This window comes from Scleropages formosus, chromosome 25 (genome assembly GCF_900964775.1).
Source record: "Scleropages formosus chromosome 25, fSclFor1.1, whole genome shotgun sequence".
NCBI classification, from domain to species: domain Eukaryota; kingdom Metazoa; phylum Chordata; class Actinopteri; order Osteoglossiformes; family Osteoglossidae; genus Scleropages; species Scleropages formosus.
The window spans coordinates 9885271-9901488 of record NC_041830.1 but is presented as its reverse complement, the minus strand read 5'-3'; the positions used below and the strand labels follow the sequence as shown (position 1 = coordinate 9901488).

The 16218-nt window shown below is 50.2% G+C and overlaps 1 protein-coding gene across 1 annotated transcript; it reads left to right on the top strand.

The window, feature by feature from the left end:
* Nucleotides 1-4597: 4597 nt before the first annotated feature.
* Nucleotides 4598-15986, top strand: dact3a (dishevelled-binding antagonist of beta-catenin 3a). The gene is made up of 4 exons (XM_029249339.1): nt 4598-5131; nt 12125-12254; nt 12648-12776; nt 14076-15986. Exons 1-4 carry the CDS (start codon nt 4877-4879, stop codon nt 15464-15466), a joined length of 1905 nt encoding a protein of 634 aa, XP_029105172.1. The 5' UTR covers nt 4598-4876; the 3' UTR covers nt 15467-15986.
* Nucleotides 15987-16218: the final 232 nt, after the last annotated feature.

The window sequence follows — 16218 nt, the reverse complement described above, 5'->3', positions numbered from 1 at the left end:
TATCCCGGAGCGTTTGTCCGCAGAGGTCGTGGGGAGCAAGACGGTTCAAGTACTGTACCTTCTGGAAGACGTGAAACCCCTCGGCCCGGTCGGTGCGTTTGCACACGAGGCCTTTCCTCTTTGGACCTGTTTCCATGGTAACTGCAGGGTCCAGACATCACCTTCCAGAACCATCGTCTCACTCCGGCTGCATCTTTCGAACACAGAGCTGAACGTAACGAGGCAGAGAGACACGTGCACTAGCAAGCAGACAACACGCTGAATTTATTTCCCTTACATATTTATATAAAGTACAACAACAGATTGATATTCATCAATGGAATGAAATGATCTCACCAGAAAATGATTATTAAATGTGAGAAGTTCCGCACGAGTGTTGTGGCATTAACTTATGTGTGTGTGGGGGGGGGAGGGGTGTTTTTTAGGACTGTTTTCATTTCAATCTGTAAACATAATATATTTATATTATATACTGTATGTATATGCTGTACATATTAGGACAGATTAAAAAAAATTCCAATCTGCGCTGTGCGCGGGTTCCTTTCCATGGGGCTCATGGAGACTGTGGCTATGTGACTTCAGGGCGGCGGAGACTGAAGGACGAATAAAGGTGTTGAATAGACACTTGTCTGGTGTCATCATTTCACAAGGAGGATTTTGTTATAAAGGGGGGTACAGTGGGTTGGACCAGGTCCTGCTCTCCGGTGGGTCTGGGGTTCAAGTCCCACTTGGGGTGCCTTGTGACAGACTGGCATCCCATCCTGGGTGTGTCCCCTCCCCCTCCAGCCTTGCGTTGCCAGGTTAGGCTCCAGCTCCCCACGACCCTATATGGGACAAGCAGTTCAGATAGTGTGTGTGTAATTTTGTTATATTTTCAGATTATATATTTCAGTGCTGACTGATACCTTATTAATTATCAATCCAGTGCTTTACTCCACAACAATTTACCATTTTAATCTACTTACACTGACTTACTTGTCTATACAGCCAGGTAATTTGTACTCCATCAATTCAAGGCAGGTAATTGATCAGGGGTCCTGCAGCAGGAGGTGGGATTTGAACCCAGGTCCTTCAAGTGGAAGGCGACAGCTTGACTCACCATGCTGCTTTCCCAGTGCTGGTGGTTTACTGTGTTCCCCTGATAGATAAAGGTCCGACTTTCCCATAATGTAGCACTTTGTGCCAAAAAGCAGTAATTCCACAGGTGCATCCAGAGCTCTTATTTTTTTAACTTTTTGTAAATGGGTTTCTAAATGTCAGCGCTGATCATTTCGATGTGATTGAAGGCCTCCTGTGGGGGGCGCGGTGGCGCAGTGGGTTGGAGCAGGTCCTACTCTCTGGTGGGTCTGGGGTTCAAGTTCTGCTTGGGGTGCCTTGTGATGGACTGGCATCTCGTCCTGGGTGTGTCCCCTCCCCCTCCAGCCTTGCACCCTGTGTCGCCGGGTTAGGCTCCAGCTCCCCGCAACCCTGTATGGGACAAGCGGTTCAGAAAGTGTGTGTGTGTGTGTGTGTGTGTGTGTGAGAGAGAGAGAAGGCCTCCTGTGTGCAGTGCCTGCTTCTTCTCTCAAGGTGGCAGTGCAGAGTTTCTTGCCACTGCTATTTCTGAAAAGTAACTACAAGCGCTTTAAATCACTTTTATGAGATTGCTCATGTTGCTTGTAAATGTATTCCAGCCACAATTAAAAAATGTGTGAATCTGATCTGTTCCGAATGCAGTAGCCGAGCGTTATTTTTTTTTAAAAAATTCCCACCCCATTGTGCCGAGCAAAATGTTTCATTTATGACCCGAGGGAGACGCTGGCATCACCGAAACGTCGCTGAAACGTTCAGACTGGTTCCCAGAAGGCCACAAGGAGGATGTGTGTTCCCATCGCAGCATCACGGGGATATGATTTATTGATTATTGATTATTCATGTGTGTTTACTGAACAGATTGATGTCGGAGTTCATTAGCGAGTCTCTTCAGCGCATCAAGCGGCAGATCTAAGGTTGCTGGGCTTTTAACCAGTCCGAAACCAGCTGGTCAGTGGGTAGGCATACTGGTGCTCTACCACTTAACCCGACCTGACCAGGAGAACTAGGACCACCTGTGTTCATGTAGGAGTTGCTATTCTGTCTCTGTATAGTGATCCAGCTGTTCTCATCCTCTTAGGTCAGTGAGACATGTGAGTGGGAGGAAGAGTGTGTGAACACAGTGGATATGGACAAACCATGACTTAAGGTCTCCTCCCTACACACACCCAGAGCTCCAGCTGACTCAATTTCCTAAGTGCTTAACCTTTATCCCAGAGATGTACCGAAAACTCCCCAATTGTGCTTTTAATAATCTGATTCCCCAGACATACAGCTCTGATGTGATTTACTTTACAGGGAGATTTATATGGGGCCTTAAAATAATGCAGCACCCCCCTTCAAAAAAAAAACAAAAACAGAAAAAATGAGTACGGCGTTTCAGTATAAGTCGTCCGTTTCCAGTGTTTTCCTCTAGTTTCCGTGCAGAGCACAGGGCCAGAGTGCAGGAAGCGGCGAAGGCCACTTGATCGATAGTGGAGTCCTCTGTGCGTCCTGGCAGGGCTGTTAATCAATACGAGTGACAGATCATCTCCGCTGATACCCCCCCAACTTAATAAATTCCGTTGGCAGTACGAGCTCTTCTCCACCAGCAGAGGTGTTGGGAATAACTCAAACTGTCCTCCCTGTGTTGCCATGGTGCTTGAACCCTGCCCCCAGCCTACTTAACGCACCTGTTAGGCTCCGACAGCCGCACATCATGGCAGGGTTCTGGTTGCAGGTCCCGCAAAGCGCAGCTGGATCACCTAACCATGGAGCAGAGGAGGTGGACACTGTGGAGCTGGTGGTTACCGAGGCAGGAGGTGGTCCGGGTGGGAATCCGTGGTATGACGATCCCTATGTCGCTTTTTCGGAACAAGACACCAGATGACGTCTTGTCAAAGAGCCATCGTGGACGTATTCATCAGGTTTATGGCTTTGGGCCTACAGGCGGGGAAAAGGACGTGTCCTTGTGGTGATGGATGGTTGCTGAGATGATCTGATGAAAGTGATGTAGAATGTTCTAGAATCAGGTCAAAACGTGTTCATTTTAGTATGTTTAGTATGACTGTTTATCCCGAGATCCTGCTAACAAAGTTCACATACCAGAGGACAATTTATTGAGTTTGCCAGAGTTTGCAGGTATGGGCAGCAGGTTCTGCAGGTTCTTTCCGTTAGACTGTAGGTGATGCACCGAGATGTCAGAAGTAAACTCACCGTTGCATCATATCGGGGCCCCTTGATTCCCTTTCGTTCATAATAGATTTATGTTACACGGAAAAGTAATCTCCACCTGATGTTCAGCTGGATGATTCCGGCTGATGGCTCAACTCTGAATTGTTGCATCAGTTCTGCTGGCACTAAACCGAACTGTACCCAACGGATCCTGTACACGTCGGACCTTCTTCACCGGTTTCACCACCTGACTGCACCGAGGACACCCTGAAGCCCTTTTTTCCATCAAGGAATATGGAAAGTGGAGCGTGAAGTGTGTGTCAAGGCACATCAGGCCTCAGTAGGATGTGCTATACAAACACTAGCCAGCCTTCTAAACACACACAGGGATGTGTTTCAGGTGGCAGAAAAACTCATGTATTCAACATGTCAGGTATTTATGTATTAATAACACTTGGTACATACTGTATTTACCGTAAATGACATCTTAGTCATGTTTGATGCATGTTGTTTGTGATGCATGTTAATCACGCCTAATACGTACTGCATTAACTCCATCTGATACACATTTACATTTATTCATTTACTTGATACTTTTCTGAAAAGTCACTTAAAATGGTAAGGTACTTACAGTTTTTTTACCAATTTATACTGCTCCTTAATTTTACTGCAGCAGTTTAGGGTAAGTACCTTGCTCAAGGGTACTACAGCTGGAGGTGGGAATCGAATCTCTAACGTTCGGGTCCAAAGGCAGGAGCTCTAACCACTGCACTTCCAGCTGTACCACATCTGTGATCCATATTAAACATATCTGATATAACCACAACAGATTTACTTTAACCATGATTTATAGATATCCATTTTTTGGATGTATATTTACCATGTGTGATGCCCTTTAATCATGCATGATACATACTAACTACAATGTATTTTATCATGATGATGCACATTTACCATGACTGAAATTCTGTCACCACGTTTTAAATTAGTCATATGACACACATTAGCCATGTATGATACATATTAAACGTCATCTCACATAGCCACAACTAATATTAAATATACACGAACCATGTTTTATTTATGTAGACGTTAATTGTATTTGATGTACATTTACCATGTGCGATGCATTAATCATGCCTCACACGTCTGAACTGTGTCGGATATATATTTACAATCTACAATACATATTAACTGAATCTGATAAGTGTTAACGACGACTGATATACATTAATGTTTCGTACGTTAATCGTCTTTGATGCACGTTCACCGTGTGTGATACATATTCATTACACCTTATACATATTCATGACGTGTCAGGATGAGTGAGCCAATGGAAGGGGAGTGCAGTAATAAGCGGCTGATAGAGCGATAGAGCGAGAGCGCGAGAGAAGGACAGGACAGCAGCTCGCGGAAGGGGCTCCGCTCCAGAGGACAAGATGCTGCTCTTGCGCCGCCGTCGCGCCGTGTCCCCACCGCGCGCCCGGGCACGCGCCTAGCAGCGCACCAGGATCTCCGCGCGCACTTCTGCCCGAAGTAGAGTGGAGTGAGAGCGCGGCCCCGCAGCGCGTGCGGGCTGGAGTTTAAGCGCCCTCGCTGGGGTTTTGCGCGTTTTCTCCCGTTTAAATCGAGGGCGGCGGGAGGGGAGGCGATGCACCGCGCGTTCTCGTTCCCGGGCGCGCCGGAGCGCAGCCGACACAAGGAGCGCCTCGAGGCCAGTCTTGCGGGGCTCTGCGAGCTCGAGCTGCTGCGCCAGCGCCAGGAGAGTCTGGTCCTGGGCGCGCTCGCTCTCGGGGACCCCCCCTGCACTCCGGGGCACGCGGCACGGGCCGACCCCCAGGCGGCGCGCTGCGCACTCCAGCCCGCGCCGCGCGCGCCCGACGCTCTCTCCCTCCGGCGACAGCTGGTAAGAATGTCGTGTTTAAAGAGGTGGTGGAACTTTTTTTTTTGAACGGCCGGCGCACATCGATCTTGGTGCGTTTTGTTTGTGTCCAACGGACGTCTCCGGCCGCCGGTTCGAATCCGGTGACAGTGAGCTGAGCACGCGCGGCGGCTCGTGCCCATTTCACGCACGGCGGAAAGTGTCGCGGCGAGGGTCCTTATGTCCTAATACACTTTCAGTGTTATTAGTTAGTGTCTTTCTTATTGTGCGCTTTCGGTTGCTTATTTATTGAGCTCTCGCCTTCACTGCCTGCTCCGTTTCTGCAGTTAGACAGTCCAATAAAAAAATAACATATTTCATACGGGACCCCAGGAGGCTGATCTTCACGCCTTCATTAAAAAGGAAAAACTAACTTTTAATTGTCTTTAAACCCAGTCTGGTTGTGAATCACAGGTTGGGGGGGGCGTGTCCCCCCAATAATCAGTCCCCGCCCCCAATTTTTCAGTGTGATTAATTTTGGGTAATACTCATGGTAGTACTGACCGCCCCCAGTAGAAAGCCAACCCTAAAGCCCAACACTCAGTATTTGTATATAAATCCTTTGGGTGATGTGGATGAAAAGGTGTTTTGTGGAGGCCGGTATCAGCTGAACCGAGTCTCTCATGCATCGTCTCACATCGATCCCCTGTGTGTGTGTGTGTGTGTGTGTGTGTGTGTGTGTGTGTCTGTCTCTTGGAGAGAGAACCGAGAACAGGTTCATGCACTGTCTTTGCCCCACACTGATCGATGCTAGTGTTGTAGGTTTTGCATAAAACCTTTAAAATCCTTTATAAGAGGTAGAATTAACTACAGTGATTTATTTATTTTTTTTGTCCTTATGACTCATTGGGGTGATTAACTGAACCACACACAGTTTTAATCATGGCTTAATAGTCACTTTTTTTGGCAACAGAACTGGGCCACATCAGTATAGAGACATAATCAATATTCTCAGTAAATAGAAATGTATACAAGGAGATAATGAAACTGAAAGGCAAAGGGTTATACTGCTCAGTAGGGTGTTATATATACAGTCCTTTCTAAGAAGATCCAGAAAATTGCTTTTTAATAACATTAAATGTTCACTTATCTGGTGCCCCAGTGGTAGATGGGGAGGGGGGAAGAGCCCATTTGGGTTGAGCTCCTGTCACCCTAAATTGGGATCCCTTGGCCAGAGAGTCCTGAATTACGTCCACTTGGGGGGGTTGGGGCACCTTAACCTTGGGGAGAAATGAAAAATTAAACCGTCTCCCTGCGAGCTCCCCTGCCAATGGATCAGAACCCGGATTCCCATAACGGATCGGAACCTGGTATCGGAGAGACCAAGTGGCACGTCCAGCTAAACAGAGGGTCCTATGTGTCCATCAGGAGATGTTCTGGATGGCAGATCACCCACTGGAGGACATACAAACATGTAAATACACAGAATCTGACAGGTAGGGGTGGGCCCGAATTGCCGCGGGGGGCCGTAACATGGAGACAACCTCAAGCCCTGTGATTTCAGGACGGACTTTTTAGGGGTGGTCCCCAGCGGACCTCCATGTTTCCAGAACAGTCTGGGATACGATGAGGAACGCAGCACGTTTTCTGTGTCGATGCATGTGTACAACCTTAGTAATGCCTGGCAAATCATTTAAGGAGGCATGTGCTTCTTGGGGGAGGGGTTGACCGGTGTTTCGACCGCAACGTTAACCACTTTTACCCCAGACAGGGGTCCCATTCAGGTCGGCGGGACCAGCCGGCGGGGGAGGCGTCAGTACCCTCTTAGTCGTGCTGCTCCTCGCAAGCAGTGACGCTTTAGCACATCCCTGCAGCGCACGTTTCTCGAGCGTCACACTCAACACGGAGGTGTGTGTTTGTGGTAGAGCACCGCGCCAGCAGATTCTCACTGGGGGGATGTCATGAGCCCAGGGGTGTTGGTAAATACCAGGGTCCTGGCGGGTTATTCCCAGCACAGCGGTGTTGACAGGCATCCGACAGCAGACGGCAGCTGGGAAAGCGCTCCCGTGGACCCCTGTAACTGAGCGTGCGTGCGTGCGTGTGTGTGTGTGCGTGCGTGTCTGTGTTTCTCCTTCCCAGGTATCAAACACCAGTATGCGTGCTCCCTGCACAAAATGCCCATATCCAACATCAGTTATGTAACGGCGACTGATTGGCGGCTGTCCGCGTGTCCCCAGGCAGCCTGTGGGTGGTGGTGTGGGCGGCGGGTCCAGTCATCGCCTGGACCTGCGGTCTGTATGAGCAACTGTGTCAATCCAGGTGTCAGTGCCCCGCACCACCGAAGCCGCTTGCTGCGAGTCTGTGCCCCCGTCCTCCATACCCACCACCAGCAAACTGTGTGTGTGGTTTTTTTTTTTTTTTTTTTTCTTTTTCTAAACACTAGGCCTGCTTGTGTGATAGAGCGCATTGTAAAAAAAAAAAAGAAAACACCTTGTAGGGATGTGTCCATGAAAAAAAGGCCTCTGAAAAGTCGGATTTTTAAAGAAAAGAGCAAAATATAAACAACTTTCAAGTGTTTCCATGTTGTATGATTGGAGGTAGAAATTCTCTATTTTCACTGAAATTACAATAAATGTGGTTTCCCCAGAAAGTAAAGAAATGAGGTGTGTGTGTGTGTGTGTGTGTGTGTGTGTGGGCGTGCACCCTCCCAGTGTTGTATAAACACACCAGAGCATCGGGCACATGCTGCCAGCGGAAGGAGGTGTGTGCGGAGCGGGTGGGGGAGGGGCGTGCCCCCCCCCCCCCCCCCCCCATTTTGCCGGTGGGTCAGAAATGACAGGGCTGTCAAAGAGCAGGCGGTAGAGTGCTGTAATTACCCACAACTTCTTGGCACACGAGCCTGGCGATGGCTAGCAAGGGAGAGAACGAGGCCTGCAAGTGGCGGCACCGATAATTACACCGCTCGGAGAAGCGGGGAGCCGGGACACGCGTGTTAATGATTTATGAGAACAAAAGCTTTAATTGCACAGGAATTCTGCCTGGAAACACACGCGGCACTTAACACCGTGTGTGTGTTTGTGTGTGTGTGTGTGTGTGTGTGTGTGAGAGCAAGCCCACGCGCCAGGACAACGAGCTGACTCACTAATCGACACTGTGAGCGACGCTGTGGTCCTCTGCGTCCTGTCCGACTCGTGCTCCATCGCGCGCACACACACACACACACACCCCCCCCCCCCCCCCCACCTCCCTTTACCAGCAGCCAAACCTCTGCGTTGCCATAGTGACGATGGGCCACTGCGTCGGCCTGTGGCGATAAGCATTTGCGCCGGTTCTGTTCCGCGGCCATGCTGAGGTTCTGGGCCTCAGTTATCAGGAAACATTGATCCGCTGCCGTTTTTTTCTCTGTGTGCGTGTAACATGCTGCTCTGTCACCTCCAGCCTCTGTACCCACCGATACGCAGTAGATGTGAGGCCTGCTCACACACCAGCCCTCACCTCCTACCAACATGTTAAGTTCTTACTCTTGTGATTGGTTGATTGAAGTTCTTGACAAATTAAATCATGGACAGGATGTGCAGTATAATAAATATTGATACTGAAGGGCAAGAAACATTATTCCCATTGTTGTGCCCTAGGATGCTGTGGGAAGGGCTGTAGGGAGTCCACCCCTAGTCCACCATCGCATGGATTGGCCTGCTGTCTCTCACATATAAGCCCCTCCCAAGCCCTACCTTTCTATCATTGTGTAGTTGGTCCCTTGCTAACCCTGCCCACCTGTCACAACCTTTGGTTGGCCTGTATACTCAAGCCCCACCCACAAAACACAGCTGACTCGTGCACAGCAGGTGTCCCTCATCGCTGTCCTTGATGGGGCAGGTAGACTTTCCAAAGTGAGACAAGCGGCCTTCATCACTGCGTGTTACCCCAGCGGTTGCCATGGGCGACTGCCATGTCAACAGTCACATGGATGGCCGGCGTAACAGCAATAGCCACTGCAGTTCACTCTCCGCCCTGCGACTGTGCCGAGGAGTCGCTTCTCAGGTACAAGGAGTGTTCGTGATGACCAGGGTTGGTCACCGGTGGCTAAAATTACAAGCAGAAGTGAGGTGAAAGCAGTGGCCAGCAGGTGGTGCGGTGGTTAGAACCGCTGCCTTGCGGTCAGAAGATCCTCGGTTGGAATCTCTATTACCGCTGCAGTATACTTGATCACGGTACTTACTTTTAACTGGTAAATCATTGTGTGTAGGTTAATGTTCACATCTAACACTGTCATTGATGTTGGACAGAGTCAGAAAGATGCAAAAATAGCATAAATGACAAATCAGTGGCCCATTCAGAACAGGTAAAATGTTGGAGAGCAGGCACCGCACGCAGCTTCCACGGAATATTATGCTTGCGTTTCTTATTTAATCATCTGGGATTCTGTCGTCTGTGCAATATTACACATACACATTAATTTCAGCGTATTATATAATTTTAATATCACACATGTCAGATGGAAATCCAGCCTGTAATCCCAGCATGGTAAGCACAGTACCGCGGAGGGTAACTGCTTCCAATGCAAGCTTCCTCGGGCTCTGCGTGGAGCCTGCCTTCTAATTTGTTCAGCGTGGTAATTTTGCGTAGCTAGGGTAACACACTGTGACGCTGAGTATCTGAGGGTCGGTTTGCATCTGCCGGCGGATTTGTTCCGGTTTGATTGGTCTCTGAAGGATCTCGATGGATACGGCCCCTGTCTTTCATGCAGTCATGTCGGCCGGAGCTTTAGCGATAACAGTTCTGCGGTAAGCAGCTGTTCCTGGTGATAGATCGTGCTGTCCTTGTCAGTGGGTGGCGTAGTGGTTAAGGAGCTGCCTGAGTGGCTAAGGGTTGGTGTCGCCACAAACTGGGGGTGGGGGGGGGGCAGCAGATTGCTTTGAAACTGAAGGACTTGGGTTCAAACCCATCTTCTCCTCTTGCTCTTGTGCCCTTGATCAAGGTACTTCCCCTGAAGCGACACAGTAATGATCACCCTGCTGTATAAATGGGTAAATCAGTGCACATCATGGTAAGGACAGGTATTTGAATTGCCATTTGAATGTGTTCAGCCATCTAGCACCTTAAGAAAGGAGAGGGAAACCAACAACATGTGCAGGGCATCCAAATAATTTGATGTGGTTCCAGAGAGCTGGTGGAGCTCGGCACGCAGACCGCGCTGACTGCTTGCATCCCGGGGTGGTTTTTCTAGAAGGTTCTGGACGTCTCACTGTGCGAGGAATGTAAACAGTTGGCTTGTTGTGTCACTTGAAACACACTTGGATGTCGGCGGGAGCCCAGTCGGGGCTTTGTGAGGCTCTCCGGCTGCTCGGCTGTGCCTTTCCTGCATTTGCGCAGTGGCTTAACTGTTCTGCTTGGTGATCCAACATAAGGATCCCGTCCTCAGAGCCTGCCGGTGTTGGGGGGGGGGCAGCGGTACCGAGTCCATCCCGCCTTTGGCTGAGGGGTGTAACGGTGACAGCCGAGAGGCCCAGTGTTGGCAGGATGGCAGAAACAGCCTCCCAACCCCCACCCAACAGAGCATGGGGGGTGACCCCTGTCTAGACTCAGAAAGGCACAACGCCCCTTGGCTGACAGGCCGTCCATCACAGGCCCCCAGAGGGGTGTGTCTCGCTTCCACGGCACGGCACTTCATCAGCATGACTGACACCCAGGGGCTGAAGAAAAGGGTCCTTAGAGTCCCTTCGTAAGTCGTGGAAGGAGTCGCGTCTCCATCGGGACAACGGTGAACGTTGTGATGAAGCTCAGTTCCAATCGTGTTTATGTACCATAACTTGCTATTTTACCCTGACACTAAATTGTCTTACACTGTTAGGTTTGTACACTAAGCTACTTACACCGATTTACCCATTTATACCGCCGGCTAATTTTTACCGTATCCATTCAGGGTAAGTACCTTGCTCTTAAGGGTACTACAGCAAAAGCCAGAATTCAAACCGAGATCCTTGGAGTCCAGAGACGGTGGCCCTAACCACTGTGCTGCCTGCAAAAACCTTCACTTTACTGTGGTTAAGGGTCGGTTTGGTGCTGAAAGACTCATCGCTCTGCTGGCTCAGGGGTCCACGTGTGACAACAGGCCCAAGAATTCGGAGCGAAAATGGAGTGAACATTCTCCGCAGCGTGAGAGTGCTTTCGCACTTACAGATGCTCACAAATGGTCTTTCACATTACGCAACAAGCTCGCCGAGCAGCTGACGTTCTGGTATGCGACAAATGAAGCGGCCTGCTGTTGAGGGTCGAGTATTTATAGCGTCCTTAATGTGGATTTACGTTCTGTCGTTGGTGGACTTCCCCGAGCAGACGGCGTTGGCGTCTCTGTAGGGTGCTTGAGGTTGTATGCCTTCCCAAGGAAGGACTGTGTTGATGCCGGATTGCTTTTAGATCAGCTGGGTCGCGCTCATTTTTGTAGTATGCCACGTTGGATTTGAATCCAGCCCTTAGCTGCAGTACCCTTGATCGAGGTACTCACCCTGAATTGATTTTTATTTATTCACCAGACACTTTCCTCCAAAGGCATGTACAAACTAATGACTGGCTAAAGTCAGTCTTTGCAGAAGACAACAAAAGTGGACCAACGACAGACGGAGAGCGTTAGATACAGATCCAGGAATGTTAAAGAGCAGCTTGTTTGTCTGATTTCACCGTATTGCTGGTTCATATCTCTCAAGTAACTGCCTATCGAAGTGACACTCACATAGCAAATACATAGATAATGAAAGCAGATGGTGTTGGACTCATTTATGTAGCTGTCGGGAGATCCGGAAGGAAATGGGTCTCAAAGAGACTGGTTTTGAGACCCTTCTTGAATGCTGGGAAGGACTCAGCAGCTCTGAAGGACAGAGGTCTCATTGTACTTCACCAGGGACGAAACTGAGAAAGAACAGACTTTCAGTTTTGGACCCCTTTTGTGTTTGTATTCATGTGTGTAATTGAGTGTTTGTTACAGAACCGCCTTGGAATCCAACCCGTCGGCTTTGAACTAAAAGTGTGTGTTTGTTACAGAACAGTCTGCAGTCCAACCCATGGGGTTTAATGGCAGCGCTGGAGCAGCAAGTTGGAGAGCTGAGGGTGGATGCAGAGGCCGCCAGCGTGGACTCCCCCGGGGAGGTGGGGGACAGCCGACCGAGTTCAGGTACCACCGGTCCTCCCGATCCCACCACTGGCCCAGTGTGAAGGATCCTGGATCCCTAATTCACATATCATTCTTGAGGAGGCATCAGGTCGAACTTTGGAGAACCACCTCTTGGAACCCATCAGCTGTGAAAGCAGTCATGGCTTCTTTAAGGAAAATATTTTATCAGTTTTATAAACGTTTTACATGCCAACAAGAGGAAAGAGTTCAACGTAATAATTTTCCACACATGATCTATAATAAACACTTCAGGCCTTATTGTACTTGGATTCGCATTTGAAGGTTGATCCAAAAGCGAAACCGTAATGGTCCGATTGACGCCGCAGCTGCTTGACAACGGAAATGGAGCCGGTGGACAACAAGGCTCACTCGCGCTGTTCCTCCGTCCTCCAGGGTTTTACGAGCTGAGTGAGGGCCAGTCTTCGGCGGGCCTTTCCGATTCCCAGGCGTTTGCGGAACTCCCTTCCCACGGCTGCAGCCGGGCGCAAGCTACCTACCCCTGCGAGAGGCCCAAGTCCGTAGGTGAGCCCCACACCCTGTTCATCACTACTTCATAATACGTTTTTAAGGGCCAAGTACTTCTGCACGTACAAGGAATCAGGTTCTCGGGAGGATGGCCCCAGGACACGTGATGGCCCATGTGAGAAGGGTCGGCAATGATCTCTCCCTCACACTTTTTCATCCTGAAATTTTGGAGGTCTTGGATGTCTAGCATCTCGTAGCTAATGATCCTCTATGCTCAGAGGAATGTGTAAATAGTGAAGTAGTATAAAGTAGTCTGGCCTTCCTCTGTGTGGCGATTCCTGAACCAGACAGACATGTGAAGATGGACTCTGATGGCAGTGTAGAGTTGGATCAGCCTCTCTTGGGCCCCAGTTTCATCCCAATCTCAGCACCTCTGAGCACATATTGAGTTCTTGTCACCGTGGAGAGACATCTGCAGATGTTCCTGCACCACCGTGTTTCGCTTGGACTGGCAGGATCCCTGTTCTCCTCGCTTTGGCTCTTTGAACCGTCGTGGCTCTTTGAAACGCGTGGTTTTTGCAGCCGCGTCCTAAGCTGAGTTAAGTGTGTTGCGTTTTATGTTTTCATCTGAGACAGAGTGCTTCTTTCACTCCGCCGGAGTGTGTTTTTGCAGCTGAGCCTGACTCCCATCTCATTGTATGTTCTGTGCTCCTATATCCGTTATTTCAGCTGCTGTCAGTTGACCGCCATCAGATTATTGATCCCAAAGGAAATTGCACAAAGTATTCATACAAGGTCAAGTTGCAGGTTTTGTTTGTCGTCATTTCGCTATGCACTTATTTGGTGTACAGGAACGATGAAATGCGGTTTGTGCAAGTTCAGCTGTAACATAAATCCTGGTCCACAATATACAAAAAAAAAATATTTTGCACACATAAATACAGGCATGTATTACTGATACAAAATGCAAATACAGGGATGATGAATGGTACCTTCCATAGAGCTGGCCATACTAAGTAGTGTGAGGTCCCTAGGATGGGATTGCGGGTGGCATAGTGGTTAGAGTTGCCACCTTTGGAGTCAGAAAACTGAGGATTGAATGCCACTCCTTGCTGTAGTACTCTTGATCCAGGAACTTACCCTGAATTGCTCCACCAGAAATTACCCAGCTGTCTAAAATACTACATTTCACATTTAGTAAAGGATGTGAGATAAATAAAACAGAATAGAAATAAGTGGTATGAACAGCTGGCACAACAAAGGACTGTTTGCAGCCTTGCGTGTGGCACCGGCTGCAGGGTGTGTGGAGGTGTGCTCATGCTGTTCTCAACTTCTGCCTGCGTTCTCTCTTTGCAGGAGATGCTTTTGTGTCAAATCGGGAGGCACTGCTGGACTCAGGGCCCAGGAGCATGGTGCCACGCTCCTTCTCTGCTCCCTACCCATCTCTGGAGGGCATCACAGAAGGCCCTGGGGAGGAGGAGTCCTGGCCCTGGGACCCAAGCTATTCTGAGGGCGAACCCACAGCTGAGGACTATAAGCAGGCACGTCGCATTGAGACCTACATCCTAGGGCTCATCCAGCGCCGTGCTCTATCCCAGCGGCCCTGCAAACCGCGTACCAGCCTCTGCCCTGACTCTCGAGGCGTTGTCCGGCAGAGCAGCCTGTGTCGAAAGGAAACGCCTTTTATTCCAGATGTCCGCAATGTTTCCCCTTGCCTGGAGGGTCAACCTTGGACTTGCCACACCGTTGACGAGCAGCACTACGGCAGCACGACTTTGCCCCCAGAGAACCACCGTCCTGTTCTGTATGCTCGCCAAAGACCAATGACCCTTTCTGGTGCACGATCAGCTTCTTTGGACTACCCCTGCGGGGCCCCGGATCCCAGTAGTAGCGAACCCGAGTCGCCTCAGCATTTCCCCAGCTATCCAGCTCCAGACTCTCCGCCTTCATATGACCAGTTAGTGAGCGCTCAGTATATCCCCGCCCAGCCTTGCCGCACCCCGACTCGGGCTCCCACGCAAAGGACCTCAGCTGCCCCGAAGGCTAGCAGGAGTGGTTACTCGCCAGAACGACCCCCGCCCAGGGCTCGAGCCACACCAAAGAAGTGCCGCTTCAGCGAGGACCGTCCAGCCTCCAGGAAGCCTGGCCGAAGGGCCTGCCGCTCACAGTCAGAAAACAGCCTTCTGGGCCAGAGAGGCGTCCCTGAGCGCAAGTACAACACTGTGGAAAGGGACAGTGGTCGGGGGAGCCAGGCCAAAGCCAAACGGCCACAGCCAGGGAGCACCGGTTACCGGCGTTGGCGCTCCACCTTAGAGCTCAGCCAAGACGAAGGGGAGCACCCGGGGGACCAGGCACCCCGACGATCGCGAAAGGCCCGGCCTCCGGCTTTGCCCTACCCTTATTCCCTGGGCCCGTCCCACGTCCATCACCCAGCGGAATACCTGGATCACACCCTTCTGTGCCGGCCAGATGAGGGCTACGCACAGCCCATCCCAGGAGAGTCGGAGTCGAGCCTGAGCGAGGCAGACTCCCCAGGTTCCACATCCCTGTCGAGTGATTCTGATGAGAGCGGTGGTCTCGTGTGGCCCCAGCAGCTCCCACCCCAGCTTGCTCCTGCCTCACCTCCCGCGCCACCCGGGGCGCCAGCTCAGCCAAAAGCCTTCGTCAAGATTAAAGCTTCCCACGCGCTCAAGAAGAAGATCCTGCGTTTTCGCACAGGTTCCCTCAAGGTTATGACCACTGTGTGAGACCGTCTGCTTCCCCTCGCAATCTGTACAGCTGCTAAGTGCACTGGGCACCCCGTGTTTCATTGTCTTCCTCTCACTCCAAACGCTTCAATGCATCAACCTTCGCTGACATTTCCTTGTGCCACAGTTCTATCTCTGGGAAAGATAATGACGAGGGAATCCCTGATCCAGTCAAGCATTATGTGGGCTTTCTCACATGTTCGTGGTGTTTGTTTTCAGGGGACAGCGCACACTACCATGTACCAACTGTTTCCCTCAGCATCGAGCAATCCTGCACAGCCTTTGAGCCCCTGGCCAAAACTTCTTGGTTGGAGGAAACGAAGCAAGTAAATGCACAGTTTAAATGCACCGATCTCACCAATACCCTATCAGTATTACCAGACAGCTCAGTCAAAGACAGGTGGAATTCACCAGTGAACAAAACTTGGCTGCCCTGCAAATGAGCACCTGTAAACGTCTGTACATACCAAAGTGTGGCCTTGTATTTATGAACATAGTGTATAAATAAAAAGCTATGACTTATGACTCAGAGTGGACCGAACCAGTCTTCATTTCAGGTAGGAAGGAAGCATCCAAGTGGACGCAGACCGAGGACCGCTTTGAGCACCTTGGTCACAGACCGATAAGTCGCAGCTCTTAAAAACATCCAAGTAAGACACTTTCATAGTCTCAGCTGGTGCACCATTGTAGGAATCCAGCGATGGGCATAGTTGGGGCTGGTCACCAATTGGTTTTCCTTGATCTGATTGCGG

Coding starts and splice junctions, on each gene's coding strand:
- dact3a (XM_029249339.1), top strand. CDS start 4,877: ATGCACCGCGCGTTCTCGTTCCCGGGCGCGCCGGAGCGCAGCCGACAC. Junction 12,255..12,647: donor GGACAGCCGACCGAGTTCAG/GTACCACCGGTC, acceptor TCCGTCCTCCAG/GGTTTTACGAGCTGAGTGAG. Junction 12,777..14,075: donor CGAGAGGCCCAAGTCCGTAG/GTGAGCCCCACA, acceptor CTCTCTTTGCAG/GAGATGCTTTTGTGTCAAAT.